Here is a 22,776-nt window from a genome sequence, read left to right on the forward strand (position 1 = left end):
AAGTGTTTTTTTCCTCCCCTCCTCTTTTTTTTCCCTAGATAAGCATAAACTTTTCCCTAAACAGAGATTAGATACTGTGATACTGTTTTGTATTATATTCAACTACATTTTCACTGCCTGTATACCTAACACTTATAAGTCTTTTACTATGTACAGGCAATGTTCTGAATGCTTTAAATATGTTAACTCATTTAATCAACCCCCCAACCCCATAAGGTTGGTATTGTTATTTTGATTTTAAAGATAAAACTAAGACTTGGAGAGGGGATAAATAGCCTCTTTAAACACAACAAAGATAGTACTGAAGATCTGTTTCCATGCCAGTCTTAAGCACAATTTTGCAACATGATCACCTTGGAATAATGTCATCTCTAAAAATAGCAAAGACAAGAAATCAAATTAGCATTGTTTTATTACATCCTATATCTGTAAATCTTGTTTTATACATCAAATTTTTGCTTACTTTAACCTGCCATGTTTCTCTAAAAGCAAAGTAACTTCTTATAATAACAAAATTAAAGCTTTGTTTAAAATATTGCAAAACCAACCTCACTGCGTTTTAGACAGATAGTAGTGGCTTCCTTATAAAAATAAGAAAAAATAATCTGTACATTTATAGAAAAGTTCAAAGACTGGGGAAGAAAAATAAAAGCTTCCAAAAGATATTTTCTTTCACACTAAAATAACATCATTTTTCACCTTACACATAAGGAAAGAAGAATATGTTAAAAATGTTTGCACTAAAAATAAGAAGCTTTAAAAGGAAAATTACTCTTTAAAATGTCTACGTCTAAAATGCTAAATTTCAGGGGCAAATTAGAAAACAGAAAATGGAGCATCAAATAAAAAACTTTAAGCACACATCTGATTGAAGACCTCCCATCGCAGTGCCCAGAGGGCTGCGTAAGGGACACTGCGTTCCCCGGATCGCCTTGTTCGTTGGTCCTGCACAGCCAGTTCAGGCCCATCCCAGCAATGCCTTCAGACTCAGCATGCAGTCAGCTCTCCTCTCTTCTCCATTCCACGCTCCAAAGAAGGTGAGGCAGGGACAAAGGGTTGGTGACACTTCACCAAAATTGAGTGGCAGCCACCCCTGGCCTGAGAAAAGAAGAAAAAGGGAAGGCCTGGCCTAGGACAAGTGAAGAAGCAAACAAGGTGACTTTTATTCCCACTGGCATCCCTTTGGTGGCCTCTCTCTTTGTCCTTGAAGGCCCAGGTTTTCATGCTGCTCTCTGTGCAAATACCCAACTCGGGCTTGCCCTCTCCCAAAGTCCCCTATGTCCCCAAACGACCACATAGTCTTTTTCTTTCATGAATTCAAAATTCTTAATTCTTCTATTATTTTAAAAATCCTCATAAGAAAACAAACTCATATAAAATTAATTCATACTGAAGGGTGATTGGCCGCACAGCACAACTTTTGGTCTAAACTTTCTTAGTGTAGTTTTCACAATGTGGCTATGCTTTTTCTTTTTCTTTCTTTCTTTCTGGTTTTTGTTTTTTGTTTTTTGTTTTGTTTTTTTTTTTTTTTTTTTGCTTTGTTTTGTTCTAGGAGGGTAATTAGGTTTATTTATTTACTTATTTTTTTTTTTAATGGAGGTACTGGGGATTGAACCCAAGATCTGGTGCATGCTAAGCATGCGCTCTACCACTGAGCTATACCCTCCCACGTGGCTATGCATTTTTGAGACCTTACTAGGGCAACTGAGTAGAGAGAACTTCTCTTTGTGATCTAGTTGCTACCCAAAAGGAAAATAAAATTCCAGTAGTCCTCAGAGCAAATAACTAGGTGCTACCGATTTTTTTAGAGCTAAAAAATCCAGCATAATTTCCCATGATCTTAGCATTCCATTTTTATCTACATCTGGAACAAGAACAGAATTTCTAGCCCAGATAGCCGTTCAGCTATATTCAATCAAGTACAGCTACTATTAGTTGGACTAATATTTGGGAAAATATCTGTAAAGGAGAGGAGGTCCTTTATAGACCTTAATTCCAGTGCTATAGCATGAGATTTGCTGGTTGTCTATTTACTCATCAGTAAAGGAGGCAAAATCTGTTTTAACATTTTAAACTTCTTGAAAAGATAAGTAACAAATTGCTTTAAAATTACTAATTGGTACATAGCATAATTTGAAAATTTAGGAAAATTCATATATATTCATATTCATATGTATCTATAGAGAGAGGTATAAATTGAATTTTGCAATATCCCTTTTGGAAACCTCCAGGATGTCTGAGAAAGACGTGTCTGATAGTAGCAGTGTGACATTATCTCTTTGTGCAGGTTTCTGCTAACGCAGTGAATTTGGCTTCCAAATTATTTAAAAAGTCAAGGCCATCTTCTTCCTGTTTTTCACTGCAGCAGCCCACAGAGCCAGCTGGAGACCCGCGTCCTTCATAGTTGTACGTAAGGACGTAATCTTGAGACGGCATGCGGTCTTCATCCTGATTACACAGATGCAATTTCTGTAAAATAAAAAAAAATAAAAAAAGAATTGTATTACTGTTTTAAACACACTTAAACAGATGAACATAAAATATATTTTTTTATTTACCTTTTATGTTTAATTTTTAACCAGTGTGTCCTCTAATGGATTCCTACATACAAAAAATGCACAGGGTTGGTCTCTGTCACAGCCATACCGCAAAGTCAGTATATCTTACATTTCTAGTAATCCATTCAAATAAAAAAAAATGATGTCTACACATGTTATATTTAAGTACATTTAAATCACTATTAAATTCTTATCCCTATATTTTATATCTGGAGGTCAGGCTAGTTCACAAAATGGTGACAACATGCATTGTGGTTAGATATTTGAACTTGGATGGTGAAACAGTCCTGATTTTGAGACAGAGCTTGGCTTTACATACTGGCTACAAGACTTTGAGCAAGTTACTAGACATATTTAAATCTCTGTTTCCTCATTTCTAAAACAGGAATACAAACAATGACTACCTCACAGAATCATTATTAAATGATGCAATAATAGCACTTGAAAAATACCCTTATTACGTTCAGCACATGAAACATGGTCAATAAATGTCTACTACGATCTCAATTATATGCAGATATAAAGTGGGTAAGGATTAAAATATTGTCTTCAGAATCAAGTTTCCAAGAGAGCCACACATGGCAAAATTAAAAGATGCACAAAAAAAGTCAGTGAAATTTAAAATACTCAGGATGACCCACATTGCAAAAACCCACATTGCAAAAGCATTGGGATGGAGGCCATGCATTTAGCCACACTTATCCTTGCTGTTTGTCACTGGCCTGTCTGCCAACTTGTCCAACTCCTGAACCTCCCCACTTTCTTACCTGTGTTCCCGTTCCCTCCCCAAACCAGTGCTTCTTTCCTTGGCTTATGTTATCCGGTGTCTTTCTTCATGACCATTTAGCCTCACATCCCATGACTTGCTGATGTGCACAATGAAGAACACTTTACCTAAGACTGCTTCTTAAGCTTTGCTCCTGCTCAACCTGATCTTACATGAACACTGACTGTCTAGAAACAGAAAAGTATTAACACTTGAATTTGATTTAAAAAAAAATGCTATGGACCTATGGTAACCTACAGCCGTGTCACAGAATGTTGCCCACTTGCTGTCCATCAAAGGGCTTCAGGGCTTCTGGACCAGTGTTTGTGTTACGTGGTACTCATGCTCTCTGATAAAAGAAGTGAAAACTTAGTACCGGAAAGAACATATAATCCCGTGGCTTTCTAATCAGGCTGCACATTTGAATGACCTGAGAGGCTTTGAAAAAACTAAAAGCCAAACCAATTAAATCAGAATTTTTCAAGGTGAAGTGCGGGCATTAGTATTTTTTTAAAGCTCCCCAGGGAATTTAGATGCCCTGCCAGGACTGAAAACCCCTTATTGAATCCTTTTTTCTTTCACACCCTTGCTTTCCTCTGAATTAGAAAACACTTTATATTTGCATGGTGTTTTTCACATGAAAAATAGTTCCTGCAGGTCATATTTTTTAATGTTCATCATAGAATTGTATACAGATGCTTTGTTTTCACAGAGAAATGCAGATTGGACTGGGGGAGTTTTGTAATTGTGAAGGATGAGATTTGTTTTTCATGTTCTTCTGTATTAAAAGAGTTCATCAGATAAACACACACCTAAAAATGAAATGTAGCTTCAGTGAGGGACAGTAGAACCTCTGATTTTCACGAGATTTTAGAAATTAAGAGAAATATGACAGATTAAATAAAGTCTCTCTGCTGTTAGATAACATAACAAAATCAAAGAGCAGAGGCAAAAATAACCAGAGATTGAGAAAGAAAGGATACATTGAAGAATATGGTAAATCAGTTTTGAAAATACATGTTAATCTCAATTTCCTAGGGTCCTCCACTTGGACATTTAAATGATAGAGTCAAAACACTCAGGGAAACTCACTTCACCGAGACGGGACTGAGTGAAACTGTGCCACTCTGAGTAAGTATGTCTGGAGTTGTCCGTCTCCACGGGGCCTCCCCTGCAGGACTCCAGGGTGTGATGCTGCCCGGCCCCCCGGCACGACTCCAAGGTCTGGTGGCCTCCTTTTATCATCTCAATGGTCTCCTGGCCTCCGTTTTTGACTCCTGATCCTATAGTACCACACAAGCCTTGGCTAGAGTTGTTGACTGTCTGGGTCATAAACCCATTGGCAGAACACTGAAATGAAATAAAGTAAGACGATTCACATTGGGAAGAAATGGATTCCAAGTAAAGTCAATGGAAGGCAAAGGAGACAGTTCCTTTATTCAACCTTTTATTCATCCATTCATTCAACAGACATTTATCATTTTCCAATTAGGTGCCCAGTCTAGGGAGGCAAAAATAAAGACATGGTCTCTCAGTGGCCCTGGAAGCCCTTATTCCAAAGAGGCAGAAAATAGACAATTACTTTAAGAATGTGATTCCTCTGATATATAGATGAACACAAAAGGCAACAGAAATGGAGGAGGAGCATTAAAATTCAAACCCAGGGAGAGTAAGCAGAGCAAACTGGGCAAACGCTGAGCTGAGGGAGTCCTGCTGAGAAATGGAAGGAAGAAGGCACTGCCTGCAGGGGGGGCCGGGGGCAGAAGACACACAAGGTCCTTGGGGGAGCCCACCTTCAGCGTGTTGAGAATGGCTGCCACAGCGAGTCCAGAGACAGAGAGAGCGAAGGAGCTGGAGAAGTTATAACAGACAGGAGGACCTGAAGAGCCATATGCCATGCTAAACATTTTAGACTACCTTGAAGACTATGGGGACTCAAAGAAGGGTGTTTAATAACAGGAAAGGGATGTATTTTTTAAAAAATCATTCTAGGTACTAATGTGAAAGACAGGTAAGAAAGAGACAAGTTTAGTGTCATGGAAATCAGGGAGGTCATTGAATCATTTTAGGTGACAAAACGAAAAGGATCTAAGCCAGTCTTGGCAATAATGTGTAAAAGAAGGGGATAGAGTCCATGGAGAGCTTACTGGTGGTGAGGTGGATAAGGCAGCAAAGGGAGGAGTCAGGAATTATTCTGATGTGTTTTGCTTGTGCAACTAGATAGTGTAATTCACTGAAACAGGAGAGAAGGACACACTTGTGGGTGGGAGGAGGGTGAGCCCTTTGATTGTGGATGTGGTCACTCTGAGAAACGTGTGGATATCCAAAGTGAGCATATGAATATGTGGTCTGGAGCTCAGGTGAGAGAGCAGAGCTGGAGCTGGAATTCTGGGAGAGGGGAGCTGAAGCCATGGGAATAAATGATATCACACAGGGAAAATCGTGGACTGAAAGAAAAGAAGGCTAAGATTAGACTGACAAAAAAAAATCATGTTTTAAAGAGGAGGATAAAGGAATTGGAGCTGTGAGAGAATTAATCTGGAATAGCCACTGAGATAATAAGGAACCAACGAGGCGTGACTCTGAAGCCAAACCAAGAGAGGATTACAGTAGGGGGGTCAATGATGTAGGAAAAAATCAAAGAACCGGTTCAGACAAAGTAAGCAGCACTTGGTAAAAAAGTGGCCGGTGGTGATCTTTATCACAAGAATTTCCACGAAGAGCTGAAGGTACAGAAAGTAATGTCATAGGGAAATCGAGTAAAAATCTTTCTCTCGAAAAGTTCAGTTTCAAAGAAAAAGAGAGCTGGAGGGAAGCAGAGGAGGACAAGGAGTCAGGAGAATGTTTTTAAGCGGAAAAGACGTGACTGAACATTAACTCAGTGCTGGAACTTCGCACCAGGAGAGAAGGTTAGTGACAGCAGTAACCCCAGCGTGACGGTTCCAGTTACAAGCCAGCTCTTTCACGCCGAGACCCCGCTGTAACCGGGCACCGTTGTGCCATCTTCTAATTTATTTTTGTTTAACATGCAGAGTCTCTATCAAAGCAAAGATCTGCAAGTGCAGATGATTTGCTGGATCTGTAATATATCTACACAAGTTATACACACTGTCTCGCTGCCTTAGGAAAGAATACCAGAAAAGAGAACTGAAAAGTAGCCATTTGGTGGCACTGCTGCCCCACATTTTTTGCTTAGGTTGTCGCGACCGTAAAATTCTATTACCCTCCCCACCCCACCCCCCAAAAAAACCAAAAGAAAACAAACAAAAAATTCCTGATCATCCAATCTCCTTGATGGTGTATTTGTGTCATTATAAATGCAAGTTCAGGAGCATATGTCTAAGCTAATGAAAGGAGAACTGAAAATAAAGTTAAAATCAAGGCTGAGCCCACAGTGCTATTTCACATTCTCTCTGGTCTCTGTTCCTTCCTGCCTGCCTCCAGGTGCCTTCCCAGGTTTATTTTCACAGGGCATCAACCACCCCCCCCCATGTCAATATTTCCAGATTTACTTTTCCAAGTCCTGATTTTTCACCCAAATCCTAACCCCATCTGAATGCCTTTGACTTAAACTCAGATCCAAAACTAACATCATCACCTTTACTCACTACAGTAAAATGAGTTTACCCATTCACTGTGACATTTTGTTGCATTTTTGTAAAAAAATACACCTAAAATTATATTCTGGTAAAAGTTAATAATTTTAAGTCCTTTTGTGGAGTGTTCCTAACAGAGAACAGGTAAATAGGTATATGTCATGGTGACGTGGCCAGTCATTGCCACCGGCTCTAGCATCAAATGGCAAAGAAGAAATATAAAGTACAGTTCAACCATTCCATCCTCAGATATAAAATAAGAACCTAGTGTGAGTCAAACACTGTTAAGGGGACTGAGTCTACTTTCTGAATGGAGAGATAATTACAGGGTTCCACATGCGGACACGGCCTACGTAGATGGACTACGATTTTTGCCTGATGGTGGGGAGGAAGTGAAAAAGACAGTCGATAAGAAAAGCACCTTCACCCTGAGACAGAGAAAAGGCTTGATGCAAAGTCACTGCCCCTGGCTGTGGCTTCTGTCACACTGACTCCACTTTCTGTTTTGTTACTTAAAAGTAAACAATTTTATCATTCATCCATTTAAAATATGTCTTATCCATCCGTGTTTTAATATTCCAATCACCGTTATCCTAATAGAGTTATCTCATGTGACTCTACCAAGAGATCCGAGTCCTTCATCCTCCCCGTTCCTAACGCCTTCCTGTGCTCGCTGGTCACCCTGCAGGATCAGCATCACCCCACTCGCACTCTGCCACTTCCGTGCACAAAAGCCTCGACTGGCTCTCCCTGACCGAGAGAATCTGACCAAGTTAAAAATATAAATTAACTCCTAAATTTTGAAATAACTTCATAAGGATGAGTTAAACAAATGATACTCAGAGATAAATATTCATTAAAGAAAAATTACTCACCACCTTGTCATCTCCAGGTGCTTCTGTGTTGGATATAATTAAGTTTTGCTGTGCCACATCTTCAGGAAAACCCTTTCTTTTTTTGGCACTAAAAACTCCACATACTAAAGTTAGCAATACAGCTGAGTTAAAACAGAAACAAAAACAAAGTTTAACACGCATAAAATGAAATAGTCATCTTTTATGTCTTATTACCTAAGGTGCACAAGAGGAAACTGAAGTCATTAAGCACAGTATACCATGAATTACCTTGCTCTTTCTAAATTAACAGGCCATGATTTAGCTTAGATTTTAAAATTTAAAATGATTATATGTGTATTTTGATTATAGCCCTCTTTAGGAGTTTGAATTCTGCCCATCATTTTAAAGTATTTCGAATCATGAATTAAACAGTTATTTAAAAAAAAAATCCATGGCATTCATTTACGACAAAGCCTTTAAAGAGATTTATTGATTCTTGAAAGAGTGGCTTGCCTACATGAAAATGTAACAGAACATACTTTATTTCTCAGAATAGATTTATCTCCTAGTATCTTTATTCAACCTACTTTGTGTTTTGCCTATTGAGAATTTTCATTCCACATCATAATTGTGGGAGGTTGAAATATGTGATAATAAAATTAATAGCAACAATGGGTTTTTACAGTGTTCTACAAGGTTTTACGATGTTCTACAAGCCCCACTGTGAAACTAAAGCCCCAAATCCAGCCCATTGTGTCCTGAGCTGTGTTTTTTTTATATTTTAAATGATTAAAAAATAAAAAGAGTAAGTTTATTACATGTAAAAATTATATGAAATTCAAATTTTAGTGTCATAAATAAAGCTCTCATGGAACACAGGCATGCTCATGGTTTAAATATTCTCTATGGCTGCTTTCTTGCTAGAAGGGCAGATTTGCTCAGTTACAACTGAAACCATATGGCTTGCAAAGTTTAAAATATATAGTAACTGGCCCTTTATAGAAAAAGTGCGCCAACCGCTGGCAGCTCTGTGCAGCCGCTTGTTACCTTTCTGGTTCCCTCTATTACCCCTCCCCTCATCCACTGCTCCGTAGCCACACGGGTGCCCCGCCATCCTTGACTTCTCCAGACATTGCCTCACTTCAGGGCCTTTGAATGCCTTTCCCCTCTTCCAAAAAGCATCCAAGATAACTTCTCAGTTAGGCTGGCCTAAGTGTCTATGGAAAACTGCAGTCACCAGCACCCATCCCCACACTCACCCACACGCACTCTGTAGCACTACAGACCCTAATTATTTTGCTCAATTTTTCCCCTCTACAGCATTTAATTTATTAATTAGTTTACTGTCACAAGGCAAACTGTTTGTTTTTGCCTGCTCTGTTCATTGGTGAATCCCAAGCATCTAGATAGTTTCTGACTTATAGCAGGTGTTCAATATGTATTTATTTGTTGAGTTGATGAAAAATAAGAAACACTTATTAGAAATCTCCCATGTGCTGTTTTAAGCTCTGCATTGTATTAACTCAGTGAATCTTCAGGGCTACCCTATACTACAGTTATCCCCTGGTATCGATGAGGAAGCTGAAGCCGGTGAAAGAACTTGCCCCAGGTCACATGGCTTACAAATAATAGAGCTGGGGGTCCAGACCCAGGCAGTCTGGTCCCAGAGTCTTGCTCTGAACCACTACTCCTACAATAGAGATAATATAGGCTGACGGATTGGAAGGAAATAAAAGGAGAAAAAAAAATATGGTGCCAGGACTACACAGCTGGCGAGGAGGAGGTTAGCAGAATGTAATGCTGGCCAAGAGACACCCAAGAAGAGATATTACTGGGAGCTGAACATTTCCCGTGAGTCTGGCTGAAAAGTGAGAAGACGCGAAATGAAAGTGGCTTTTGGTGGACGTGCCGATGGCAGAGGTTTCAGAATGTTTGATTTAGCCCTAAAAGAGATAGTGTATTAGGACCAAGCAATAAATGCTGTATGTGGACAAATTTGGCACATTCCAAGGAATTTTCAACAGTTCTGTACAAGTATGAAGTCTTTTATCTCTAAAAGGATCTTGCTCCCTTCCTTTCACAAAAAATACTCAATCAGAGCTCAGACAATAACAACACAAAAAGAATTTGTAAGGGGGACGCACACCTGATGGGTGACCGCACAAGATTTCTTTTTAAAGATCTCTTCCTGCACTCAGATACTTGGCTTATGTTTTAAGTTTAGTAAGTAAAAGGACTTACAAAAAAGTAATGCTATGCCCAGAAGTATCGCAAGGATCGCCCATTTGCCGAGCGTCACGCCTGCGCTCCGGGCAGTTGCACGGCATTGGCTTGGCTGAGTACAGTCACAGAGATTCACTCTCAAGATTTTGGTTGCAGATTGACCCGCTCTATCTTTTACAGTAACAGGGACATAATATTCTTGAAATTCAGCATTTTTCTGATATGAGAGACGGGCGGCCGTATCTGAAAGAAAATCAAAGATTTACATTTTTTAATGAACGTTAACATTTAATATTCCCTTAACGCTTGTTCCACAACACTTGTTTATCAAGGTATTATTCTCAAGCAACCACCTGCCACGTGAAAATGAATAAAAGGGGATGACGATCTCCCACTTTTTCAAGCACTAATATATGTTGCCTGTTGTAACTTTTTAGAAGAGCGGCTTAAAGAAGTAATTTGGCATTGGACTGACCCAGCAGCATTTCAACATTATTTATTGTTCCCTTATCTCTTCCCTCATCTACAAACTAATGATGCTAGACTGGCTCTTGACATACACTTCAAGCATTTCCCTACATGCCTGCTCACGGTACGCACAGAGAATTAACACCAATAGTTACACACAAAAGATGTTTTACGTTCATATTCTCTATCCATTTACCTTCTCGTACCTGTCCGTTATCCTTATTATAAGGTAATTTTTCAAAGCACAATTGACCTTTGATTATTAACGCCTTCCCTGTGGAAGTAATCTCTAAACCAGAAAGCTAATTAACATCACCCAGGCTAGCTGCAGGCTTACGTAAACACAGACATATCTATATCATAACCATACACATTTTTATCAACTGTGATAATTCCCCAATGGTCTTGTGACCTAATTTCAATGAGTTTATCATCAATTGACCAAAAGCTCCACACACTTTCAATGGCAATTACAACCTTTTGAGTTTTGCAATAATTGAAATGACAGAGTAGAATTATGCACCTCCTGGAAGTCATCTGTAAACGCTAAGCCTTTTTCTTTCTTTTTTTAAATTGAACTATAGTTGATTTACAACGGTCCATTAGTTTCTGGTGTACAGCAAAGTTATTCAGACATATACCTATACATTATTTTTCAGATTCTTTTCCATTATAGTTTATTACAAGATATTGACTGTAGTTCCTTGTGCTGTACAGTAAGATCTCATCATTTGTCTCTTAACTGCACTGTTAGAAATGTTAAGAACCTCAAAGATTTTTGGCTGCACCTCATACCCAGAGCTGCCCAGAGGAATGTGAATTACCACGAAGGTTTGTTTGGAACTTTTCAGGATTATAATGTGTCTAAAGTAAAATGCTTCAGATCCCTCTCCTCCGTCAAGACCATAAGCTGAGCCATAGGCATGTCTCACTCATTCAGACAGTGCGGCAGCCTCTGCCTTTCCTTGCCCTTCCATTCCACCCTCTTCAAATTGTCCCCCTACTTGTTACCAACGTCACTTTTTTAGAGGCATAAACTTGGGACAGCACTGCCCTGCTTACACACTCCCGATGTGCACCTGCTCTCACCTACTGAACAGAATTCGGTCTCCACAGCTGGTACATACGGCCCTTCACCCCAAGGTTCTTCCTCCCACCCAATCTCTCGGCCTTCCTACTAACACCGTCTAAACTCTAACAACACTGATTTACTTTTTTCCGCTAATATTTGCCTTCTTTTGTGTATATTTGTTAATCAATTATTGATTAAACAAACATTTATTTAGCAGTTTGTATCTACAACACACTGGGCGAGGTGCTGGAAATACACAGAAGGATTATGAATGTCCTGAGAAACCCATGTATTAGAGGAGAAAAGTAAACAGATAATAATACAACACATAGACTACACAGAGATACAACAGGTAGATAGTAGGTCCATAAATATTATGAATTAATACCAAGCTAAGGAGTGGGGAGGCGTTCTAGGCAGAAGGAACAGCATGTGCAAAAGCCCAGTTGTATGAAAGAGCAAGACATAGTAACAGAGCAGCTGTGACGTGTGGCTGTCACATGGAAAACCACACCCCCCGCACCGCTATTGTAGGAGGCCAGACTGAAGGCTTCAATGCCAAGCCTCTGTCCGTATCCCACCATGTTTCCTTCCAGAATATTATGCAGTGCTTATCCCACACACCCAGAGTCCTCACTTCCAGAGTTTGCTTACACTAAAATTTAAGCTACCCATCTTCTGTTCTTTCTTCATCTCACGAAGTGACTTCGAAAACATAGCAAAAGCAATTTGTTTCAATGATAAGCTGCCCAATAGTTCAATAGGATCTTTTTGTCTTTGTCGTAAACGTAAATTTTGCCATCATAAAAATTATGACTTCTTTCATTTTATGTACCATATATACCACAGGCCCCCTATGATATTTGCGAAAGTTAAAGATAGTCTTCTAAAGTAGGTTAATGAGAATCAGTTTTACATTATGCTTCATGTGCATAAAGCAGCAAATCCATCCTCAGTGATTTCAGAGCATGTAAATCATTATTTTTGATGAAATACCGTTAACTCTGGTGAGGGTCCATATTCTGTTGACTGCCAGAGAAGTGTCTGCCAAGGTGAAATAAAAAGGAGCCCCATTGATAGGCTCGTCAGGATCAACGGCTGAAATGTCAGTGTACTCCATCTTTGGTTTGCAAACTACTAGATAATTTTGAAGTATTTCTGGTGGGTTATCATTCACATCTTCAATGTTAACTGCAAGTGTTCCGGTACATGATCTGCCATCTAGGAGGAAAGGAGAGAACTTTGGTGTAGTTCATAGTCTCTTTTACAGTTTCTTAAGAAAACAAAATCAACTAGATTCTCTATATGATGTATGGGTTTTTTATTTAAAAAAACTCTGATAATTAGAGGAAATGGTAAATAAAAGCACAGATGGATACACCTGCCCATAGACCTTTTACCAGAACGATTACCAAAAAATAAAAATAAATGTCTAAATTTCAAGCTGTTTCTTTGGGTTCCTTTTGGTGCAGCCGTTAAGGAAAAGTCAAGTGACTACAGAAAAGCTTTTCTAATCCTGGCACACATTTAAACCACCTGGGCAGATTTTTAAAATATATGATACCCAGGCTCCCCAGCCAGGGATTCTGATTCACTTGGTCTAAGGTAGTGTCTACACCTTGATTTTTTCTAAAGGGTCCCAAATTATTTTAATATGAAGTCATGGTTGAGAAACTCTCAGCTACTTTAAGAAATAGAATTCAAGGAAAGGATCTTTTTAACTCCACAGTCAGCTGAGCTATTTAACAGCTCAATTTAAATTGGCATAAAGAGATCTAGAAGAGCCTGGTGAGACCATTTCATCTAGTCCCAGACTTAAACTTCACCTCTGTCCTCTGACATGGAGCTCTATGAGCATTTAAGGTCTCGCCATGCTAGGGATATAAAACTAAATAAGGTGTGGTTCCTTGTCACCAAGCAGTTTTCATCTTGTCTGAATGATTAGAGAAATCAAAACAATCTTTAATTTCTAAAAAGTCCATGTAGTTATCAGAAGAATAATTCTGCACAAGAACAACTGCAGTTTATTCTCTTAATTCTTTAATAACATACCAGGTTAAAACTTGTATTTTACCTTGATCTATTGCCAAGACTGTAATATTATACAAGTCATTTCTGGGAGTTGCAGCCTCCCTGTCCAAGGTTTTGGAAGTTTGGATTGACCCTGAAATTTCATTAATGGTGATCCACCCTTTAGGATCATGCAATATCTTGTACCTGTTCATAAAAAGTAAAAATAGTTTTTAGCACTATAAAATATATTGAAATAAATTACAGTCTCAATTATTACAAATACATTGTTAGTATGTGGTTATAAATTTCTTTTTACCTTATACCATTGCTGGTTCTATTTTCGGGGTCACGTGCCTTATAGCCATTCATCTTTGACCCCACTGCGGAGTTTTCTTTAATCTGTACATATTGGACTGCAGGGCTGCATTCAGGCCCCTCATCCTGATCCTTCACGTGAACTGTGACCAAGGCCCTGTTCATGGTTGTCACTCTGAGGGCAACATCTCTACTAAATGGAACTTCATTGTTTACTCCAATTTCCAGGACCACTTTCTGGTTTTCTTCATAATTCAGTGGCTTTAAAAAAAAAAAAAAGGACAAATATATCAATATCTGTGTAAAATACGTTTGATATTTTAAATAGCACGTGAATTTTGTCAATATGAACAGTGCTGCATTTAGCTGACGTTGACTTTTAACCACTGCTAAAGAGAGAGATGATTCTTCATTAAGACTTTTAACAAGAGTGGTCTAAAAGTTTCTGCAGGTGGTTTTATGGAGTGGTGAAAAGCAGCTCCTGAAATGTTTGTATAGTTTATTCTTACTAAGGACAATTATTCTGAACCTGAAGATAGTGGAAAAACATGACAGTGTCCCTTACGGCACTAACAGACCACCCGAGGGTCTTCTGATGCTCGGAGAACGTGACTTTGACTTACTATTTACCATTAATGACAGCCCAGACATTTTACAGCTCTCATAAAATTAGATGTTGACTTAAAACTGAAAAGGTGCAATGACTTTATTTTCTCTCTGATAGAAAAGATATTTCAAATGTTTGTTTTAATTGTCCTATAAAGCACATAACTGAGAATCTTTATTTCAGCTTTTCCTCCTATCAAAATCCATACAGGTTCTCATTTCTTCTTAGGAATCTGCTTTGTCTTTTTGCTGATTCTCCCAATGATGAGTTAAGTCAAACTTTTCCCTGGGTTTACTCTCTATTTTTAGGAAAACTATATTTTTGACAATTTGAGAATTATACTTTGGCATTTTCTGTAGTTTATCCAATGAAACTCTCACAGTGCAAATGCAGAGGAGTAAAAAAAAAATTGATGTGCTTAATGATACTATTATTATCACCATCCCCATTTTACAGAGCAGGGAAGTGGAGAAAAGGAGGTAAATTGGTTTTCCCAAGACCAGAAGAGACTCATTTGAGCGGGAGTTTGAAGCCACTTGGCCTGGTTCGAGTCCATTTTCCTACCACAATATAATCCTCCTGCTTAATTGGTTCACCAGCCTCCAAAAACTTTTAAGTCAATTCTTTGATGACAGTTGATCTTTATACAGCAAACGAAGCCAAACCCATAAAAAACGGTTTTACACCGTACTACAAAGCCAAAGCACTTTCTCTTTGCTTCTCTTTCTGCTTATCAAAATCATCACTGGCTGAACATTGAACAAAATCAAACCTGATGAGTAAAATTTTTGTTTTAAACCTGCCTCCACATCTAGGTATTATCAAGCTGAGTTACTAATACCACAAAAAGTCCAAGAAGAAGTTGAGAAAATTTCTGAATCTTCGAATCAACAAAATGTACGTGAACCTGTTTTTAGTTCTTTTATTAATATCCCAGAAACTGGGGCATCAGTGGAGAAAAAAGATGAATATCTGTTCATTTGTTGCTAATGAACACTATCTCACAAATTGCATGTGTTGCTACGGTCATGCTGGGAGTCAGAGCATCTGCTGGCAATGAGAAACGGACGGAAATTTAAGAACCAGCTGCTGCCCTGGAGTTGCAGTTATCTGATCTAGAGTCATTTGCTAAGAGCCCTAGAGATTCTTTAGGTAATTTTTTTGAGGTTCAAGCTGGATATTGCCTCAGTGGCTTAAAACTCTCCAAGATTAGAAAGCTGGTGGGACAAAATCAATGATTAATGAAAAAAATATGAATTCTCTTCAACCACAGGGTACCATCTTGTTTCATCAATTGAAAAAAAATTGTTTAAAAATATCCCATATTTGCAATAAGATGCTAACAGCTCCCTAGAAAATGTATTGTGGTGAAGATGGAACTGAGGCCCCTCGAATGCTGAGAATGAAGGCTGTGTCTTCCTCACTCACGCCCAGGCATGCTACTGCTGCTGCTGAAGGGGAAAGAAAAGACTGAGATGGAAAGATTCCCCAGGACTCAGCTGAAGACTAGGTCAGCTCACACTCTACAGTTTCAGGAGAGTTATCTGTGGAAAATTAGAACATTTTTCCCAAGAACATGGTATGACTTCTAAAAATATAATACTAATATCCTATAGCTTACCGACTGCTTGCATTTTCGTTATCGTCCTTGAATAGCTACTAAGGAGGCAGAGAGAAGTACTATTTATATTTTACACATAATACAGAGGCTAACGTTCCAAGATCACATAGCTATTCAAAACAATTTAAGTGCGGAGGGTATAGCTCAGTGGTAGAGCGCGTGCTTAGCATGCACAAGGTCCTGGAAGGTCCTGGGTTCAATCCCCAGTACCGCCATTAAAAAATAAATAAAAAATAAACCTAATTACTTCTGCTCCCCAAAACCAAACCAAACCAAACCAAAACAACAACAATGAAACAATTTAACACAGTGCTTAAGAGCAGATACTTGGAATCAAAGACATAGACTCAAATCCTGTCTCTACTACGTCCCAGCTGTGGACCTTGGGTACATTTCTTAATGCCTCTGAGCCTAAGTTTTCTCTTCTATACAATGCACACACAGTAAGAGCTCTACACTATAGGTTTTAGTAATCTCTCAAGCTGTCACACAGGCAAATGAAGGGTATAACACTTTTTGTTAAAGGGCAATAATATGCAATAGGAGATACTAACTAAAGAGACAATGTTTGAAAGCTCTGTTCAGCTAAACCATCAGTTTAACCTACTGATTATTTAACACTTTAGGGTACTAAAGAATGAATAAAGTGCCCTTCTATCCTGAACATAATCCTGACTAACAAGAAAGAACCAGAGCATTGAAAGAGGACTCCTTTAAAGCAATCAATGCATGGATTTCATTCTTTAACCAGTAAGGAGGTTAGTCATCATCAGGTATGTAGCCCACATGACAGGAAGATGGATTTCAATTACCCTGATTGTATAGTGTTCATTTTAAAATTAAAGATACTTTACTTAGATTAGAAATAACTTAAAGATGTAACTTAACTATGCAGACACAAACCTTTACCACGGAAAAGGACAGATACCTTTAAAGACCAGTGTGGCTACCAAAGGAGCTCTCGGATGCATTCAGGTTTTCTAAGGGTTTGCATAAAACATGGAAAGGAAGACCTACATGGCAAGTGCACATTTCATTGTCCAGTATGTTAGGGACTATTATGAATGAATGGCTTAAAGAGAGAGAGAAGGTAAGATTAGCAACAGAGCTGATAATGAGAGAGGAAAGAGATAATTTAAAAAAGTAAACTGAGAGAAGTGGAAATGAATTGAAGTTTTAAAGGGAGAAGACCTCTCTGTACACCTGAAGCCATGGCTCTATCAAGCCAAGTAACCCAAGTAGGGAAAAGAGGAGACGTAAGGGGAAGAGGACCCCTCGAAACTATATTTCATCCTCAATACCACCTTTAAAAGAATCAGAGCCAGGAATATATGAGACAGGGAGAGAATGAGAAGAAAAATGAGCTTCTAAACTATAGCATGTAAGGAATAGTTAAAAGAATTGGGAATATTTGTCCTAGAGAAGGTAAATCTCAAATGGACATAACAGCCTTTTCAAAGGATCAAACCTGTTCTGCACAGCAGCAGAGATAAAACCTGATCCAAAGACACGCATTACAAGGAGAATAATTTAGGCACAGTAGAGGTAAGGCCCTCTGAGAATCAGAGCTCTCCAGACATGGAATAGGCTGCTAATGGAGATATGGAGGTCTTTCCTTATAATCGAGAATATTCAACCATACACTAGGTAACTAATAACTAGTAACAAAATTACAGAAAAAAGGCAAGCATTAAAGCAGAGCAGTTGGACAAAATAGAGTAAGTTCTCTTCCAAACTGTAAAGTCTATGATCTGAAACTATTTAGCTGATTAAAGCATTAGTTGATTAAAACTTGTCACATTGTCAATTGCTCATCATTACTGTACCTTGACAACACATAGGACACCTTCATTAGTTTCTTTGTCTGTACTGATTTTGAAATGTCCATTTTCATTGCCCTTTAAAATAGTAAAATTGGCTCTCCAGTTGGCAGTGTTAATTAAATCCTTATCATCTATAGGCATTCGTAAAATCTCCACATCGACTGTATTTTCCTCTACTGATGCTTCGTACTGAAACAGAAAGAACTCATTAGAAACTTACTTTATAAAGAAAGTAAAATGTTTCTTCCACTCCAAAAATACTTGCTTTTACAGTTTTTGCCTAGATTATTTTTAAACTGTAAGTCACAAAGAGCATCATTTTATTAAGGATTATCTTTTAAGTGAATAAAGAACTTTGTTACAAATGAAAACTAATGTTACGGCCTTCAACAAAAAGGAGGTAATATTAATACTAACATGAATAAATAAAAGAGAATTTTATGTCAGATATTTCATTGATAAACTGAAATTGATACTTCAAAGTATGATAAATATTTTATTAATCAGATTGAATAAATAAAAAATGACAATAGAGATAGATTTTGATGTTATCTGCTTACAGCATTTTGTCTGAAAGTGGGTAAATTGTCATTTGAATCTTTCACAGTTATGATGCAAGTTGCTGTATTCATCAGTCCAAAAAATTGACCATCCATGTCTTGGACTTTCATTATCAATGAGTACTTGTCTTTAACCTGAAAACAAAGCATATATTTAATTCATTTTGAAAACCTTTGTTTAGCTTTATAAAGGAAAACTCAATTGTATACACTTTAATTTGTGTGTCTCTATGCTTTTATTTGATTTCTCTATTTGCATATGGCCAAAGAATTTGGTAGACAGGGAGAAAGCTGAAAAAGTAGGCAGAGGTTAAATTACAAAGACCTATACTAAGAATGTAGATTTAGCAGGTAATAGGGAAAAGTTTTATGGGAGTTGTATGGGGAACACAAAATAGGAACATCTAGGTTTTAGAAAAAGTATTTGGAGTGAGCTGAGCTGGAATTCAAAGAAACCAGTTAAAGGCTCCAGAAATAGTACAAAACTGAGGCATTAGCAATGAGGATGAAAAGGAAGGGTGAGAGGAAAGTTTTCTGTAAGTTAGAATGGAGTCTGACTTGCTAACAGGTGGCACGCACAAGTTAATAGAGAAAGAGGGGGTTGAGAATGCTGCTCTCACGTGTCCCACTTGGAGAGACAGGCCAACACAGGTGCCGGGGTATCACTGACCCCCACAGGAAGCGAGTGCTTCTCTGAGGAAGTGAACACCAGCAAGGTGGGCAAGGAGGGGTGAAACGAGTGAGTTCTGCCTGGCATATACTGAATTGCATGTTCCTGTGAGAAATCTAAAGACAGAGGTCCAGAAGGCAGCTGGATGGATGGCCCTTATACTGAAGGGGAGCTCATGGCCAGAAATACAGTCTGGGAGTCAGCAGTACATAGACGGCGGTTGAAACTACGGCGAGAATCAGATGTTCTGGGAAAGGTTAAGGATGAGCAGAGGTGGGGATGTAAGGAACAGCATTTCAAGCATGGAGAAAGTAAGCAGACTAAGCGAAGGACATGAGAATTAAGCTGGAATACTGAGCTGGGACCAACCAGTCATATACAAGAGGTGAAATAATATTCAATAGTATCAACTTTCGTAAGCAATATCTTTTTTTCTAACGCCTTCTAAACACCAATTCATCTGTATTTCAATTCCTCGTGGTTTCTCTTACAGGAGGAAATATAAATTATTTAAAAACAGGCAACATTGTCTTATGCGTAAGTAAAATGAGAAACTTTTAATTCATAGGATAGCAAATTATACTAAACTGGGGGTGGTGGGTTCAACCCCAGTTAAACAATATTGTACAGACTGTGAAAGTTACCTCTCGGTCCAAATAAGGAGACACGGTGGTGATTACGCCCGTGCTGGGATGCACAGAAAAGAGCCCAGGTGATCTTGGCGTCTGCTCCACAATGCTGTACTTCAGACGCGTGTGCATTGTGTCTGGTTCGTCTCTGTCCGTGGCACAAACCACTCCCACTGTTGTCCCTACATGTTTCAAAAAGAGTCTTAATTTCCAGAATTGCAAAATACGTTTGGGTGTATCTACAATTTTCAAAAGATGTATTTCTTACCAGAGGTATTCCATCTTTACATTGTACTGGTGAAGATGGCTATAAATTTATAATATGAAACACTCTGATGCTGAGAATCAAGCTCACAGCTTAAAATATTTGATAGTAAATTTACTAAAAACTTATTTAATTGGCATCCAAGAATAATTTCAACACGTATTCCCATATATTGGAATAACTAACCCGGCTGGAGGTATAAACCATGTCTCCTAAGTAAATCAGATTTTTTTAATTAAACTTGTGATTAATAGCTAAATTAAGGGTGATTTGGGGTACAGTTGGATAAATGATCAAGTTGACCTTTCACATCCCAGTCTGTCCTTTCTATGCATTTTGCTATTTCTTGATTTGCCTCAGGCTCTTGCAACAGATTGGTATCCACGCCCCACTCTCCCTGGTCCCACTTAATTTTATTTCATACTGTCTACCATTCAGAGAGAACTTAAGTCAGCTCTTTTCTTCAGTGGGAGCTTTTGGTATTTTTTCATCAGTATGGAAAGTAAGAATATTGCTCTGGCAAAGGATTTCAGGTATCATCAAGTATATACGGGTGGTATTTTTATAGCATAAGGATGGTGTTCCAATGCCCGTGAAATTATACTGCATAGCTCCACTGTGCCTACAGCCCTGTAAGTGAGGCTGGCCTGAGGAGCATCACAAGGCATTGCACTTTCTTCCTGCAATTTTATTGACAGGAAGACGTAAACACTATTTTAATTCTCTGGGTACAGAACTCCTTTACTTACCACATAAAATCTTGACTTGCAAATTCCTTCCCATGAGTACTGTATTTCAATATTAGTTGGGGAGCCTTTGCCCAAACCCTCTGTGTGTGAGGTAAGGCGAACTCAAGGAACCGCTTACTAGCTCAGGGTGTCACAGCCTTAACTGGTCTGAGCCTACTGATGTGAGATGCTTAACATTTCTTGGGTTAATCTGAGCATCAAAGTGTTCGTCCTTGAGTCTTCTCTGTTACTACCAAAGAGAGCAGAATCCTTAAGGTCTAAAACCAGTCATCCTCTTTGAAAATAGAGAAATGTAACAAAGGTCATAGATTTGTGAGGTCTAAAACATTATAGGTCATCTAATGTAATTAACTCATTTTACAGGTCAGAGAACACAGAGGGACTTTCATGAGTTCCCACAGTGAAATAGTAACAGAGCCTGAATCAGAAACTGGGTCTCCCAAACTCCAAACAAACTATTTTTATTTTTTTAATTGTACCATGTGAGTAACAAAAAGGTTAACATCTACGACATTAAATTATCAAAGTAAAATATAAAAGGAAATAGCAGTCATAATAATCCAGGGAAGATCTAAGTAACTACTGGAAACTTTAATCAGTGAATTAGCAAAGTCATCCTTTATGACTGAGTCCACTTCCCTTCACTTTGATTGAGAGTAGCCATTCCCCATATTGCAAGTCTCAGGTGACAATCAAGAATGCCAACTAATGGGGGAGGGTATAGCTCAAGTGGCAAAGCACATGCTTAGCATGCATGAGGTCCTGGGTTCAATCCCCAGTACCTCCTCTAAGAATAAATAAACCGAATTAACCTCCTTCCACACACACACACACAAAATATGCCAACTAAACTGAAACACTCTGGTTTTCCACAGGTGAGCGCAAGTGTTTAGGGTGAAGGACATACGATGCAAGTTTCTTTAACTCATCCCAGCATTCTTTCTAAACTGGAAGTGGTATGGTAGTAGTTTTAAGCGAAGAGACAACATAGATAAGAGCTTAAGAAATTGTATCCTCAGTGGATGTCATTCAACACCTTCCTAAATAAAATCTAATAAAAATTTCTATACTGATTTTAGTTTTGTCGTACACTCTACCCTGCACGTCCTCTCTTGGAGCCAGGAATAATGATGACCCCACATAGTGATGAAATGAAATAAAGTCTTCAAATACGGTACAAAGCTTGAATAACTGCTGTCTGCCTTTATAATTCATGGGCATCATATTGGCAACACCACAAACTCCTTAATATCATGTAAATTACACATTGATTGGATTTGGTAGGATTAAATGTAATCTGCTATGTAGATATTGGTCCAATGTCATCTCAGGATGCTCTGGCTTTGAGTGAAAACTCAATGTCTCAAACAATGTATATAAACATGTAACACAGCACATTTTACTCTTAAAAGTTGTCTTACCAAGTCTACTGCTTTCCGGAACTTCAAAATTATAAATGGCCTCTGTGAAAATAGGGCGGTTGTCATTTTCGTCCTCCACTCTGATGGGCAGCGGAAGAGGTAAGTCAGCTGAATACCCATCGGGAGTTGACGCATAGGCAATCAGCTGTAAAACAGTGAAAAGCAAGTTCAACAGTCTTTATGTAAAGAATCTAGCGAGAAAGAACACAGTGCTTTATCTGCAAATCTTCTCTGCAAATCTTTTCAGTAGGAACTCACTTCAAAACTTCCAGTCAGTGCTTCTTTAGTTATCAAAGCATCAAATGCAGAAACACTTTAACTACAGTTAAGAGCATCCAGTGTTTCGCAGAAGTGGCTACACTTCAAATCAAACCTCAGTCAGAGCACAGCAAGCCAGGGGCTACTCAGGCTATTGGAATAAGGAATTAAATGTGAATGTAGAGATTGGGATTACAGTTCTCATCTTCCCCATAATCAGAATGTTATACTGGGGAGAACAATTAAACTCATTGCAACTGGAAAAATCCCTACCACATGATCTAAATAAAATGTCACTACCAACCCCCTTTATTGTTTTACCTTGT

General features: G+C 38.5%; 1 protein-coding gene across 2 annotated transcripts in view; it reads right to left on the bottom strand.

Annotated features, from left to right (window-relative positions):
* Positions 1–394: 394 nt before the first annotated feature.
* DSC3 (desmocollin 3) overlaps positions 395–22,776 on the bottom strand; it is a 36,157-nt gene continuing 13,775 nt past the window's right edge. Inside the window, exons 6-17 of one of the 2 annotated variants that reach the window (XM_074352196.1) lie at positions 22,193–22,337; positions 19,773–19,939; positions 18,459–18,593; positions 17,902–18,087; positions 13,849–14,108; positions 13,594–13,736; positions 12,516–12,740; positions 9,998–10,222; positions 7,796–7,917; positions 4,417–4,674; positions 2,559–2,601; positions 2,440–2,469 (exon numbers count right to left, since the gene is read on the bottom strand). In XM_074352196.1, the coding sequence (XP_074208297.1) occupies positions 2,575–2,601; positions 4,417–4,674; positions 7,796–7,917; positions 9,998–10,222; positions 12,516–12,740; positions 13,594–13,736; positions 13,849–14,108; positions 17,902–18,087; positions 18,459–18,593; positions 19,773–19,939; positions 22,193–22,337 (1,893 nt within the window). In that variant the 3' untranslated portion in view covers positions 2,440–2,469; positions 2,559–2,574. Of the gene's footprint in view, positions 2,470–2,558; positions 2,602–4,416; positions 4,675–7,795; positions 7,918–9,997; positions 10,223–12,515; positions 12,741–13,593; positions 13,737–13,848; positions 14,109–17,901; positions 18,088–18,458; positions 18,594–19,772; positions 19,940–22,192; positions 22,338–22,776 lie in introns of both variants that reach the window. The other variant, XM_074352195.1, reaches the window with a different exon arrangement.

This window comes from Camelus bactrianus, chromosome 24 (assembly GCF_048773025.1).
Source record: "Camelus bactrianus isolate YW-2024 breed Bactrian camel chromosome 24, ASM4877302v1, whole genome shotgun sequence".
Taxonomy (NCBI): domain Eukaryota; kingdom Metazoa; phylum Chordata; class Mammalia; order Artiodactyla; family Camelidae; genus Camelus; species Camelus bactrianus.